Genomic DNA, 14903 nt, shown 5'->3' on the forward strand with positions numbered 1-14903 from the left:
GTATGTGTGAGAGAAAGAAAGGTGAAAGGAAAAGCGTGAAAACATGGAGAATGTGGGGAATGGATGTATTAGAAGAAGGTGAAGCAATATTGTTGTGTTGGAAAGGAGCAGGAATATCGCATTGTATGCCAGAGAGAGGGACTCAGGGAGAGAGGAAGGAGGTGGAACAGGCAGCAGCGTGAAAGGGGAGGGAGGGAAGGGGTGGGAGGAGGAGGCTCCGGATCCGCGGCGGGATTGGGTCACGGCGAGGCTGGCGGGGCTGCGGCTCCTCCGACACTAATTCCCAGGCCACCCTTAAGGAATGAGGCGCCCCACGTGACCGCTGGCGGGGCGGGCGAACTCTGAGCCATTTTGGGGACGGTGTCAGTTTCCAGTGTGTGCCTTTCGGCGTTGCATTCTCCGCCTGCCTGCTTGCTTCTCTTCTCTCTCCCTCTCTCTCCCCGCCACTCTCTCCCTCCTCCTTCCTTTCCACAACAACTATAAGCAGCATATTCGATTTTTTTAAAAGGGGGAGGAGAGAAAGCAGAGAGGAAAGGAAAGGAAGAAAGAACTGCCTCCCTTCTTTCCTTCCGAGCGAGAAAGAGCGAGAGGAAAGGGATCGGAGAGAGAGAGCGAGCGAGAGAGGGAGAGACAATGGGCTGCTGCTGGTGGAGGAGGCGGAGGCGGAGAGGCAAACGCTCCGGATTATAGAGCCGAGTTCTGTAAGATCCCAGCATTGGAGAAGGAGGGGGAAACAGAGAGAAGGCGGGGGAGAAGGAAGGAGAGCCAAGGGCCGGCGGAGGGGTCAGCGGAGGAGAAGACCCCCGGCTGTTTCTGGAACTAACATGAGCTGAGTGCAGCAGCAACAGCAGCAACAGCAATACGCTTATTGCAATTGACAGCGTCTGCAGTTCATTTCAAGATGGCCGCTTGGCTCACATTCATTTTCTGCTGAACTGAACGACTTTTAACTTTCATTGTCTTTTCTTGGCGGCTCGGATCGTCTCCCACCAGAGCCTTCCCGCCGGTATGTATGGAGGGGCGTGCTTTCCAGGCCGTGCTGGGGGGCTCGGGGGCGGTTTCGGGGGGCTTTGGAGGCTCGGGGGATAATGGGGGGGGGGGAGCTAGGTGTCCCCGAGCTCTCCTCCTCCTGCTCCGTCTGGGAAAGCGCTGACAGTCTGCTTCAGCCACACACACACCGCAACCCGCACACCCTTCTCTCCCCTCCCCTGTTTGCTCTCTCGCCCAGAGAGAGATCCACGCAAGAGCTCTCCCGTTTCGTTGCGCGCCCACACTTCACAGGTTTTAGTTTCTTTCTCCCCCCAGCTTGGCCCTAGAGTCTTCCTGGGTACATGTCCTTTGAGGAGGAGATTTATACTTTCAGCCCCTGCTAGCCGTTCTTAGGCAGCCCTCTTCGTTGGAAGGCTGATTTTGATTGAACGGAAACAGTTCGTGAAATCTGGCACCGCCTGGGTCATGGGATGGCGATTGCTTTGTAAAGAAAGGGGTCGGCGGGGAGCTCAGGAACCGAGCAGCGCCCCCATTTTATAGAGATGGGTCCGGCGAGGGGTTGCGGTCCCGACGGGGGCTCCCTCGAGCTGGTGGGGGCTCCCGAAGGGATTTTATTAACTTAAGTTCGGGGGGACTCCTGGGTGGAAATGAAGTGCTTGCTTTATAAGATGGCGGTCCTCCTCGCGTCGCTTCCACCGTGTGCCCCTTTCGTTTGTGGTTAAAATGCTAACGTTCCTAGGCTTCGAGGATGGCAAGGGAGGGCGAAGTTGTGAAAATAACTTGGGGGGAGAGAAGTGGCTTGCGTCCCTGATCCTTGAACTTCTTTCCCCTGTTCGGATTGAGGAGAATTGGAGAATGTGATGGAAGAGACGGTTTCCAACATCTACCGTGGAGTTGGTTTTATTTAATTGGTGTTGGGAAGAATCCCTCAGCCTAATCCTGTCTCTAGTCTAGTTACTCACTGAGGTCTGGAAACTTGATGACACAACCTACTTGTGTAGTTCAGGAAATATACCTTTCCTTTGAAAGCTGGATAAAAGGCGAGTTAGTTGGGACATTTTGCTAGTGTTTGGGATGGGACGGGTCTATGCTTTGCTTCTGGCTCTCATAGTATTTAGTGTGTCTGGTGTTTCTCTGAAATATACCCTTCCTTTGAAAGTTGGATAAAAGGCGAGTTAGTTGGGACATCTTGCTAGTGTTTGGGATAGGACGGGTCTGTGCCTTGCTTCTGGCTCTCATAGTACTTTGTGCAGGCATGGGCAAACTTGGGCCCTCTAGGTATTTTGGACTTCAATGTGCAGAATTCTTAACAGCCGGTAGGCTATTAGGAATTGTGGGAGTTGAAGTCCAAAACACCTGGAGGGCCCAAGTTTGCACATGCCTGACTTAGTGTGTCTTACCCATGGAAACCTGTTTGGGGATGTTCATGTAAAATCACTTGGCCTGACAGTACAAGACTGGCAGAAAAGGTCAGATTTTGGATGTTTTAGTGCTTGGAAGGAAACAAGACAGCACTACCAAAACAAAGCTTTTATCTGTATAACTAACACTCTGGCCCCAAACCCAAATATTTGGGTTAGTTGTGAGGTCACGTTATCTCCTTGAAGTGTGGAAAACCTCTCTCTCCTTGGTGAAATGTAGCTTGGAGTTGTTGAGAGTTTTTTTAAAAAATGAACTGTTTGGTTCTAGTATACGTTTTTGAAAAGACACTTTCACCCACAGAAGTTGCTCAGGAAAGATATGCTTGTGTGCTTGTGTGATTCTTTTTGCCTCCAATCCATAATCGCAGACTTCACTAGGAAGTTGGCTGATGTCTCCTAAAAGTGATAGGAAGTGATTGTTTGGGAAACTGTCTTGAAGTTCCCATTTGCTACTGTAAGAATCTAGTTATATAGAGCCATGACCCTGGCTGGATTAATGCACGTCTTAGGGTTAGCACAGTTACTGGGTGTGTGTGCTATTTTTGACAATGTTTAGGGTTAGACACACGCACACACAAGTGTTTATAATAACTTTCCCCATATTTTGAGCTGTTATTGATGCCATCAAGAATTAGCTCCAAGTTGCAGGGCAAGCAAAGTGAGACCTGATGTGGTTGTAGGTGCATCTTTGCTCCTTTTAAGGTTCACCTGATCAGTGAGTAGATCGAGAAACCTCTGCACATTTTCCAGTACAGATGCCTGGTGTTGATTCATAGAGTACCACTGGCCAGTCACGCCAGGATTTGGCTCTATTTTCCTTTATATTTGGAGGTAACTCCAGTGAGGCCTCCAGGTTCTCGGTTTAGCTGCCTTAGCCAGTTGTTACCATCTCTGGTTTTCGTGGTTGCGTACATGTCCTGGGAAGGATAAGGGGCTATGAAAATAAAATATACTAACTGGTTTTAAAGGTCGGTGCGGTAGTATCTTAACTACAACTCTGCACGACATTAACAGAAGGAGGGAGAGAAGTTTGTGGTGTTGGGAAGCCGAGAAACAGCAGAAGCTTAAACTCCCCTCCTGGAGGAGTTGGTGTGTTTGGTAATAAGGCGCTCTTTATGTTTATGTATGCAATGTGTACTGTAAACGTGAAGGGGGTGTGTGTAGACGTGTGTGTTGGCATCTTTCGAGGAGGCGAGTGTCTCGTTGCTTTGAATCTGGTTTAAGACCCTGGCTGTCAGAGATACCTCCGACCATCGATAATAAATAATGTGGGGTTAAGGGGGAGGGGGTAGATTCGGCAGAAGAAGTTTCACGCTTGATTTGAGTTTCCCTCCACTTGGAGGGAAATAAAACATGTGCTGGCCCCTTTGGGTTGCCTTGGTGTCTCCGTGCAAGGGAATAGATTTCAGCCAGACGTTTTAAGACGACCTTCTGCAGCTGTTTATAGTCCAGGTATTAGATACTGTTGGGAGTATTGCGTGGTCTTAAGAAGAGAGAGAAGGGGGCGGTGATTAACGTCAGCTAGAGTAACGTAAATCATTTCCTACCTGACAGAAGGAAAAGGCAAACCTCGAAGCTGGCCAGATCCCAACGTAAGAGCGGAGGTTTTCTTGTTATGTTGAGTCTGTTGGGGATATTTCCGAAATATTATCCAGTGTGCTTGTGTTTCTAAGAGTCTCTCTAAGGCCAAGGCTGCCTCGCCTCTTCCCTAGATGCCCCCCCCCCCCCCCATTTCCCTTTTCATTGACTTGCTTGCGTCTGTGTGATGCGAAGAAGTTCCCCTCCGTGTAGGATTTACACAAAGAGACACACCTCTATTCCTTTCTCCTTCTTTTCCTCTGTTTTCCAACCGGGACCGTCTAGAGGCAATCGGGAATTGTGAGGCGAGACGACGCGTTGCTTCCAAAGCCAACAACTTTTTCCACCCCCACCACCCAAATTTTCCACACACCCCTTTGACTACAATACTGAGCTCTTTTGGGAAGTGTTTTGCCTTCTTTCCACTGTGCTGGGTCCGGAAACAAGAGGGAATCCGCACAAACTGAAGATCAAGAAACTTAACCTGTGTTGATGAAGGCTTTCATGGCCGGAGTCATTGGGTTGCTATGAGTTTTCCGGGCTGTGTGGCGATGTTCCAGAATAATTATCTCCTGACGTTTCGCCCACATCTATGGCAGGCACCCTCAGAAGTTGTAAAGTGTATTGGAAACTAGGAAGGGAGGTTTATATGTGATTAATTACAACATTCACACTTGCCTCTAACAGACAAAAGTTCTTTGTCCCACCCTGGACCTTCCACAGATACAGTATATGAACCTCCCTTGTATAGTTTTCAATATACCTGACAATCACAAGATGCCTGCCATAGATGTGGGCGAAACGTCAGGAGAGAATGCTTCTGGAACATGGTCATAGAGCCTGGAAAACTCCCAGCAACCCAACTTAACCTGTGTTTTAAGGGACAGAGAGAGAGCGGGAGCGGGAGCGGGGGAGAGGAGCGTTTGCTCCCACCCTGGATCTGATTGCGCCGTAAATTATTCTTCGCCGAGCTCGGTGTGTGTGTATGTGTGCTGCATGCCTCGGGTGGGAGTTTCTAGCAAGGCACACACACGCCTTTCTCGGCCCAGGGAAGAGCTCAGGAGGCCGCTGTGGGAGTCTGGGTAGCAACCCCTGGAAGGACTCCATGTTCGTGAGTGTGGACTTAGCCTCAGGACTCGGCCCAGGGAAGAGCTCAGGAGGTCGCTGCAGGAGCCTGGGCACTGGCAGCAACCTCTAAAGCAGTCGTGGGCAAACTTGGGCCCTCCGGGTGTTTTGGACTTCAAAACAGTTGAAGTCTAAAACACCCGGAGGGCCCAAGTTTGCCCACGACTGCTCTAGAATGACTCAGTGTTCGTGAGTGCGGGACTCTGTGGCTCCCATGTGGCCTCTCGCAGCTCGAGAGCATGGCCACGGATTCCCCCCCCCCTCTCCCCCACACAGCTCTTTCCTCTCTCGCGCACACACCGAGCGGGCCCGACTTTTCCGCTCTTCGCCTGAGAGCAGGGGAGAGAAGGGAGGGAGGCGAGGGCGGCGGCGAGTAGGTCTCAGCTGCTGCTTCTGCTTCCTTGCCCCGAGTCGACGTGGATGGAGGCCCCCGAGAGGAGAGGCGAGGGGAAGAGAGGAGCCCGCCGAAGGGGCCGGGAGGAGCCTCGCGCTTTCGCTCAGGAGGAGGAGGAGGAGGAGGCCTCAGGCCGCCGCCAGCCCCGCTTTGGGCCTCCTCTTTCACCCTCCCCAGCAAACTCCTACAAAAGTGGAGGTTTATTTTGAGAAAGGCGGGGGGAGACTGTTACAGGAAAGGCGGCTGGAGGCGTGGTGGGGAAGGAAGGAAGCAAGGAAGGAAGGGGGAAGATCGCTCTCCCCACCCCCCACCCTGGCGGCCCCCCTTTCACGGGCCCCACTCCGCCTTGCCACGCCCCCTCTTCCCCTTTTCCTGCAGCTGCAACCCCCCCCCCCTTTCCCTTCCTTGTCCTTCCTCTCTTCCGCCCTGCACACACAGGCGAGCTTCTGTTCCGGGGTTCGGCTCCCTCCTATCTACGCCGCACCCGCAGACCCCCTTCCTTCCTTTCTTCCTTTCCTCCCCTCCCTCCTCTTCCCCCCTCCCTCGGTGCGCTCCGGGCGGTGGCAGGATGCCAAGTGTAAGTGTAAGTTGCTATAGCAACCCCCTCCTCGATAGAGCGGTTCCGAAGGCGCCTCCGTCCCGACGAGCCTCTTGGGCTGCTGCTGCTGCTGCTGTTGTCGATGGCAGAGGAGGAAGAGGCAAGAGCAGAGACAGAGCAAGCTCTCTAGAAAGGCCTTTTCCCCGCCGCGCCACAGGTCCTTCCTGGGCCGTTCCCCATGTGTTATCCTTTCCCTGCGGCTTGAGGTGCGGCGAGGTGCAGAGGTCGCTTCCGTGCGCCTCCCTTCGCCTCACAGCCACCCCTTTCTTCTCCCCCTCCCCCGTTGGTTCTCTTGCAGACCCTTCTGCACCTCCCCAGCCAAAATGCACCGCACTACCCGCCTCAAGATCACGGAGCTGAACCCGCACCTCATGTGCGTGATCTGCGGGGGGTACTTCATCGACGCCACCACCATCATCGAGTGCCTGCACTCCTGTGAGTAGCCTCTCCCAAGTGGGTTTGTGTCCCAGGGGCCCACGGGCAGAGGGAAGGAGGCCCTGCTTCGAGATGCAGTTGCTAGAGCAGGCAATGACCTTCTAGGGGTTTTGGATTACAACTCCCACAATCGGCTGTTAGGAATTGTGGGAGGTGAAGTCCAAAACACCCGGAGGGCCGAAATTTGCCCATGCCTGTGCTAGAGGCTCTATCCATCGGGAGAAGGATGTGTCCCTATAAGGGCCCCTTCAGCTCCTCTGAGAGGTTGCCCATTGCTATTTTCCCATAGACAAAGATCACCCGTTTGATCCCGACTTGACGGTTGTTTGGAGTCTTCTGTGTTTTTCTCTCTATATAAGTATGTACATTTACATACATACCTATGTTTTTCTTATAGTCTGTAAGACATGTATCGTGCATTACTTGGAGACGAGCAAGTATTGTCCCATTTGCGATGTCCAAGTTCACAAAACCAGGCCGCTTTTGAACATAAGGTAGGACCGGTCTTTTTATATTAGGCCCTCCAGGAGTTTTGGACTTCCTAACAGCCTCAGGCCCTTTCCTCCCCCCACCCCCCAGTGCTTAAGCTTAAGTGGGAGTTGAAGTCCAAAACACCTGGAGGGCCCAAGTTTGCCCCTGCCTGCTTTATATCATAATTAGGGCTCTGTTTTCCTTGTGTTTTGTTTCCCTCTCCACCTTAAGCCCAAATCTTAAGAGAAATTTCCTTTTGCCAATGGAAGTTCATATAGGAACTTTGGTCTGTTTCAACTGGGATTTTGTTTCATTGTCCTTTCCTTCTGTCCAGCCTGACCAAAATGCAGATGATTTATTTTTCTCCCCTCCATTTATTGCCAGTTTATATATTCTTAAGTTTAGACCATGTCTTTACATGTAAAATATTGACCAACAAGGCAAAAAATAACTTTTTCTCAGAAGCCTTCCTTGTTTAGCTGTATCCTTCCTTGTTATAACTTTCCTTTGACAGTGTGCATTTTTATAGCAGCCAGAAAACTATTACATGTTTGTATTTTAATTTTTTTGCAGATAAATAAATAGTTAGTGATATAAATCTCATGTTAAAATTTGGTATGTTTCATGGCTAGCCATTTTGGTAGAATATATTTTGTAAAGTGTTGGATGGAGATTAACTTTTAATTCTGACACAACTCTAATTTCTGTTGTCTTGGAATTTTTATATTTTAGATCTGATAAAACTCTCCAAGACATTGTGTACAAGTTAGTACCCGGCCTTTTCAAAAGTAAGTAAGCAATTTAATCAATTTGAGCCATACAGTGTGCTAAATCAGAGTTAAAACTAAATGATCAATATGTGTTTTCACTTAGATGAAATGAAAAGAAGAAGAGACTTTTATGCTGCTCATCCCTCTGCTGATGGTAAAAGGATGCCATTTATTCTTTGACATAAAACTAGCTTCCTTTTCAAAAGTTAAGATTTTTAGGACATTTGTAAGAAATCTAAGGACATTTCCCCCAAATATAGCCCATGTGATATTTCAGGATAATGAACAGCATAGTTCATTTAAATTGTTGTTATATATAATAAGAGCTATTTTAGTATTTGTGTAAATAATTTTAGCTGTGAGAGATTTCCCCCTTTTACTGAGTTCTATTTCTCATTCTTCCTGATTTGAATTTCAAAATGTAAATTACTGTGAACATTTCTGTGCAGCTGCCAATGGCTCTAATGAAGACAGGGGAGAAGTTGCAGATGAAGACAAAAGGATTATAACAGACGATGAGATAATAAGCTTATCCATTGAGTTCTTTGACCAAAATAGGCAAGTGTCAAAGCACAGTTTTACCTTATCTGTATATTCATAGATCCCTGTCCTCTGTTGTAATTCCATAAATCCTCTTTCTAGACTTGAACGGAAAGGAAATAAGGAAAAAGAGAAATCCAAAGAGGAGGTGAATAAATTTTATTATCTTCTATTCCTTCTTCAGAAAATAAAACTGTTTAAATTATTTTTCACATCAAATAAGTTAGATCAGGATTTAGCTTTATGCCCCCCCCCCCCAAATTAACAGACAAAGAAGCTATTGTTAAGATAATTGCCATACTTTCTTGGCAATGAAAAGTAACAGACTTGTAACGGATATTTCTAACATTTTTTATATTGTGGTATATTTCCTATTCTTTCTTCCCTGAAAAATGTTTTTAAATAGGAAAAGCAGCTATATAATAATAATTACATTCTGCCAAGCAGCTAATCAGTATGTTATTGCTATTATTATTATTATTATTATTATTATTATTATTATTATTATTATTTATTTATTTATTTATTTTCTATCTTGATTCTTTCTTGTTCATGGTTTAGCACCTAAGCCCAGTTGTTTTTGCTTTAACAATAAGCTGTTTAGTGTACCTAACCTTCATGCATTTCACTGGTCTTTGCATGAGACTGGGGATGGTATAGTCCATATTTTAACTGTAAGCATTATTTTTTCAACACATTGCTCCATTAGGTGAATGACAAAAGATATTTGCGCTGCCCAGCAGCAATGACTGTAATGCACTTGAGGAAATTTCTTCGGAGTAAGATGGATATACCCAATTCTTTCCAGGTATTATTTGACTCTATTTGTGTATGTAAAACTTCTAATCTGAAAACAAGCTTTGACTTTTTTTATTCTTCTCAGGATGTTGTTCCCTGTTGTATGCTTAGCATGAAATATCGTTCATGTGTTAGGAAAGTGCTTTGGTTCCTATATAATATAAAACATTTTATATTAATGTAATTATTTTCAGAAAAAGAAAGGGTGGCATAGGCATCCTGAGCTGTTATGCCCTGGACTGTGAGGTTTTCTCTTGCTGCTCTTCTGAATAAAATGTTTGAAGTCCTTTTCATGCCAGGACTATTCAGTTGCTTTTGCTAATAATTCTATCTTCTGGGTTTAAGAACAACAACATCCAAACCCTTAAGAAAAAGGCCTATATTATTAGATTTTTTTAAAAAAAAGTCCACCAACAGCCCCTGAAGCTTAGAGAATTCCTAGAAGATAAACTCTGTATAAGTTTATAAGTTTAGCATATTTAGGGTGAGATCTAGAACTATCTAGAACTTGCCATAGATTCCCATAAAACCAGCGGGGGTGAAGTGAGATATTTATATGGATGTTATTGTTTTATGTTATTATTTCTGCAATTTTTGTATTTTTGTAAAGCCATCCCAGTCAGGATATAAATAAAGATGATGGTGATGATGATGATTATTTACTATATTCTATATAGGATGCTCTCAAGCCTGCCTTGGCACACAGTTAACCAAAGTCTCCTAATATTTCTTTACCAGATTGATGTCATGTATGAAGAGGAACCTTTGAAGGACTACTACACACTCATGGATATTGCCTACATTTACACCTGGAGAAGGGTAAATACCTCTATATCTTTGAAAACTTGTTGTATTGCCGGTAGAATTAATGTACTTTGACCCCACTTTAACTGCATGGCTCAATGCTATAGAATCATTGCAGTTGAAGTTATTATTATCATCATTATTTATTTTTATCCCACTGTTCTCCTATGGGTGGGATTGAAGTTGCACAAGCCTTTTATGCCAAAGAGTAGAATCATAGAGTTAGACCAGATCCCAAGGGCCATCCAATCCAACCCCTTGCCATGTACTCCTGACAGAAAGCCATCAAGTCTAGACATATTCCTTGAATTAGGGCAAACTTTGGCCCTCCAGGTGTTTTTGTTGGGGAAATAAAGTTCATACAGCTACATTTTGCCTAGAGAGAGGCAAAATGTGCATCCTCACAGGTAGAAAGAAAAAGCAGAAAGTAATGGCAATGGCCACATGACAATAAAAAAAATCTTCAAAAGGAAGTTGACTCACAGAATTCCTTTGCAACACCAACAAAGTGGGGTGGAGATAGTGGCTAGCAGAAGGAGGAAAGACAAGGCCCTTTTGGGGAAAACATGAATAGGAATGTAGGGAAAGGAATCCCTCAGCTTGGCCCTGTCTCTCGTCTAGTTCTACTCATTGAGGTCTGGAAACTTGATGACACAAGAGACCTGTGCCTTTCAGGGATCATACCCAATAGTTTTGTACTTCAATTCCCACAATTCCTAACAGCCAGGATGTTAGGAATTGTGGGAGTTGAAGTCCAAAACACCTGGAGGGTCGAAGTTTGCCCAAAATAATATGTAGTAAACGCAAAGTTCATGAAGGACCACACTGGAACAAAGGGAAAGAGAGGTGGATGAATGGCTGGGCAGGAAAGGCGACATACTGACTGACCCCTGTGTTTGTTTCTTGCCCCCTTCCCCCCCCCCCCCCGCTTTGTTTTGGCAGAACGGCCCCCTCCCGTTGAAGTACCGGGTGCGGCCTTCCTGCAAGAGGATGAAGCTGGGCCTGAGCCCAAGCGGAGAGCTGGAGAGTGACTCTGGGAGCGAGAAGGGCGTGGGCAGCCCCGCGGAGAGCGCGCCCTCCACCTCCTCCGGCCTCCTCACGCCGCCCTCCCTTCAGTCCCCGCACCCCCAGTTCCCCCACATCTCCAGCACCCTCAACGGCACCAGCTCCAGCCCCAGCAGCCACCACCACCACCACTTCAGCAACCGGGCCCGCAAAGCCGCCTCCCTCAACGGCTCCTCTTCGGCCACTTCGTGTGGCTGAGCGCCTCTCTTTCTCTCTCGGACTCCACAAAGCCCCGCCGTGTCTTTAGAGCTGTCTTTCCTGCCCTTCTGTCTCTCTCCACGCCGTTCAGCTTTAGAGATGCTAATCCCAGCCTTGAGGAAAAAAGGAGGATTTATACCTGACACATATACGCTTTGGATTTTTGGGTATTAAGCGGTGAAACTTCGAGGTTGGATGTGTTTTCCCCCCAATGGATTGTTTCTTAAGGACTAGTAACATGAAGCAAGCAAAACAGAGACCCAGATGGACCTGGGAAGGGCGAAGAAGGGTGATTTTATATTTGTAGGGGGTTTTTTTGTTGTTGTTGGTTTTTTGGCCTCTTTTCATCCACAACCTACTTCCTGGTTTGGATTTGGGAATTGTCTGACAATTTGTCCGGAAATGGATGCAGATCAACCATGGGATATAATTTGGCTTTTTCGTGTCAGGAGCGACTTGGCTTCTGGTGTGGGAGAAGTGGATGTCGCCCAGGGGATGCCCGGATGTTTTGATGTTTTACTGTCCTTGTGGAAGGCTTCTCTCATGTTCCTGCATGGGGAGCTGGAGCTGACAGAGGGAACTCACCGCTCTCCCCATGGATTTGAACCTCTGACCTGTCCAGGCACAAAGGTTTAACGCATTGCGCCACCGGGAACTCCGTGTATTTACACTCCTCTTGGACGCTGTTTTGTGACGTTCTCATAAGCAACATGGATTTCCCCCTGCCCCCTTCTTTCCATTCGTCATCAAGACCGGATTTAATATGCCTAGAACGGTGCATATCCATGTCACTGTGAACCGCGATTTCTAGCTTTATTCGCCCTTTGGATTTGTATGTTGCATCCCTATCAACTCGACTGCAGAGAAAGGATGAGGAAAAGGGGGACAGAAGGAGGAGGAAGGGGGATCCATGTTCATGTTTATGCCTCCAGGCGGGTTTTGCCCCAAGGAAAAGAAGAAAAGATCGGATGGCATTGTTTCTGCGTCTGCTCAGCGATGCCATGCCGGTAACTGTGACAAAACAGGAAGCAGTATTGTAAGATATATTTATAAATACTATCAAGAAAGTCTCGTGTTTGGCGCCTTCGGGGGCGACATCTCCAGGCCTGCCTTTCCCGGCTTCTGCGGGCTCCTGTTTCTGGTCTTGGCTGCAGGAGAGAGAGGGGCGCCTGGAGGCTGAGAGGCCGCAGAGCAGACTCAAGCCGCCTTTAACCCGGGCCTCGAAAGGATTGTGCGGACTCTGCCTTGTTCCCCAGTGGCTTATCTTTTTTGTTTGTTTGTTTTGTTACTTTTTACACAATGTGATTATTTCTAAGGGCGCAGGGGAGGGAGGCTACCGGAGTAGTGAACTACAGAGTAGTGAACTACAGAGGGACGAGGAAGCGGATTTCAAAGGTTCATTCTGTTGTGTTGTCGAAGACTTTCATGGCCAGATCACTGGGTTGCCGTGATTTTTCCGGGCTATATGGCCATGTCCCAGAAGCATTGTCTTCTGACGTTTCGCCTTTATCTATGGCAGGCATCCTCAGAGATTGTGAGATCTGTTGGAAACTAGGCAAGTGAGGTTTATGCATCTGTGGAATACTGTCCAGGGTGGGAGAAAAAAAATAACTCTTGTCTATTGGAATTAAATGCACCCAGTTTCTGAGCAGATATCCCTTTGGAAATAAATGGCAATCATAACCTTGTTGAAAAGGAAAAATTATGTCATATATGTTTGGCAAATGTGAATCTCCATTAACTTGTGACCACCTTTTGAAAACCAATAGTCAAGAAAAACATGATCTTGTTAGAAGTCACTAACTAGGTGATATTCATAAGCATTCATTTAATGGCACACAGGTAACTCAGCAGTTAAACTGAAGAACCTCGTGGGACCTCATCAAACCAGCATGAATCCACTTTAAATCCAGTTTCTGCCTACTACAGAATTCTGAGGCTTATAGTTAAGGGAGGGGACTTTAAACTGCTCAATAAACTACAAACTCCAGAATTCCTCAGGAGACAGACTGGATTTAAAGTGGATCCATGAATCAAGGACAAAGACTTGTCAGTACAAAAATACATTTGGTTTAGCAGAGATGGTTGTTTCTTTGAAGTTGAAATTGCAGTTGCAGTTTGCCCAAAAGGTATACACTCCCTTGAAACCTCTAAGCTTAAAATATTCATTCAGAAATTAAAAAACAAAGACTTCTTTGAAAAATAACATATCTTGTTTACTCACAAACATCTTGTATTAATTACAGGCACATTTCTTATTTAAGGCACAGTTATAGATAAGATGTAGTTCTCTCTGTGTGTTGAGTACACAGGATATCATTCTTAATCAATTGTCCCATAGCCTTTAGGTACAGTTGTACTCACTGATGTCCATAAGTCATACAGTACTTCTCTACTGAAGTCCAAACAGCACACACATCTACCTCCACTGAGGTGTTAAACAGACTGACTACAAAAGGGAGCCCTGAGTCTGAACATGCTGAGTACAATCACATGTCTATAACCCCTCCCACACCAAAGAGGTACAGTCAAACTGGCAAATCAACATACACATAGAATACAGGTTAGCAAATATATACTGTACATTAACAAATAAATAGTGAACGTGTTGAGAAGTTGCTATTTCCAACATTTTTGGGGCAGGTGTGAATATTGCAATTGGCCACCTTGATTGGCATTGAATTGCCTCTCAGCTTCAAGGCCTGTCTGCGTACTGCCAGGGGGAATCCTTTGTTGGGAGGTGTTAGCTGGCCCTGGTTGATTCATGTCTGGAAATTCTCTGTTTTCCCAGTTCTTTATTTACTGTGCTGATTTTAGAGTTTTCAAGGTGGCCAATTGCAACATTCACACCTGCCTCAAACAGACAAGAGTTCTTTCCCCCACCCTAGACTTTCCACAGATATATAAATCCCACTTACCTGTTTTCTAACATACCTCACAACCTCTGAGGATGCCTGTCATAGATGAGGGCAGTACGCCAGGAAAGAATGCTTCTGGAACATGGCCATGCAGCCCAGAAAACTCACAACCACCCAGTTCATTCTGTTATTTGGTTTGATGGGTTTACTTCCCCTCTTTTTCAAAAAACAAAGCACAGAAAAAACCCACAAGAAGAAGCCATAATAAGTGCGGGAACCTCTTTCTTCATTCATTCTTAAGAAATCAGCAAGTAGGTGGATGAAGGCTTTTAACCTAAATTTGTTTTTAATATATATCTATATATATAATGTTATGTATATGGTACAATACTAACTTGTTGAAAGATTAACAGGTACTTTTGATATCTTATCATAAGCTTCGGGGAATCCCTTCTGCGAAATAGGCTTCTTGAAGGCATCCAGTATGAAAGAGAAATGATATTTTTGTTTTTTTAAAGTAAGCTTTGTGAAGAGCCCCCAATAAGTTTTCAGTTTGTGCTTTACTTTGCTCAGACTTTGTGTGTGTGAGAGAGTGCCCGTGTATCCTTCACTCATCAGTCACACATTTGTGGGGGTGTTTATCCTATATGCCTATTGTTTCATGTTTGTATGGAGAAATCGTAGCTAAATATTTCATGATCTCCAGTCTCCGAAAGAAGCACAATTCTATTGCTTTGTCCTGCTTACAGTCATTAAATCATTACTTTTGCATATACCTTCTTGCTGCTTCTTGTGACGTTTGAGTAACAGAGTTGCTGTGAGTTTTCCGGGCTGTATGGCCATGTTCCAGAAGCATTA

General features: G+C 46.1%; 1 protein-coding gene across 3 annotated transcripts; it reads left to right on the forward strand.

Annotated features, from left to right (window-relative positions):
• Window positions 1-278: 278 nt before the first annotated feature.
• bmi1 (BMI1 proto-oncogene, polycomb ring finger) lies at window positions 279-14820 on the forward strand. 3 transcript variants are annotated; one of them, XM_008112439.3, is made up of 10 exons: window positions 279-1006; window positions 6405-6541; window positions 6939-7035; window positions 7745-7800; window positions 7886-7936; window positions 8232-8340; window positions 8425-8470; window positions 9032-9130; window positions 9859-9939; window positions 10867-14820. In XM_008112439.3, exons 2-10 carry the CDS (start codon window positions 6430-6432, stop codon window positions 11185-11187), a joined length of 972 nt encoding a protein of 323 aa, XP_008110646.2. In that variant the 5' UTR covers window positions 279-1006; window positions 6405-6429; the 3' UTR covers window positions 11188-14820. The 3 variants fall into 3 exon arrangements, with proteins under 3 accessions (XP_008110646.2, XP_062840524.1, XP_062840525.1); XM_062984454.1 differs by lacking the exon at window positions 279-1006 and adding an exon at window positions 5899-6091; XM_062984455.1 differs by lacking the exon at window positions 279-1006 and adding an exon at window positions 5899-6085.
• The last annotated feature ends 83 nt before the right edge of the window (window positions 14821-14903 follow it).

The sequence above is a fragment of the Anolis carolinensis genome, chromosome 6, assembly GCF_035594765.1.
Source record: "Anolis carolinensis isolate JA03-04 chromosome 6, rAnoCar3.1.pri, whole genome shotgun sequence".
Taxonomy (NCBI): domain Eukaryota; kingdom Metazoa; phylum Chordata; class Lepidosauria; order Squamata; family Dactyloidae; genus Anolis; species Anolis carolinensis.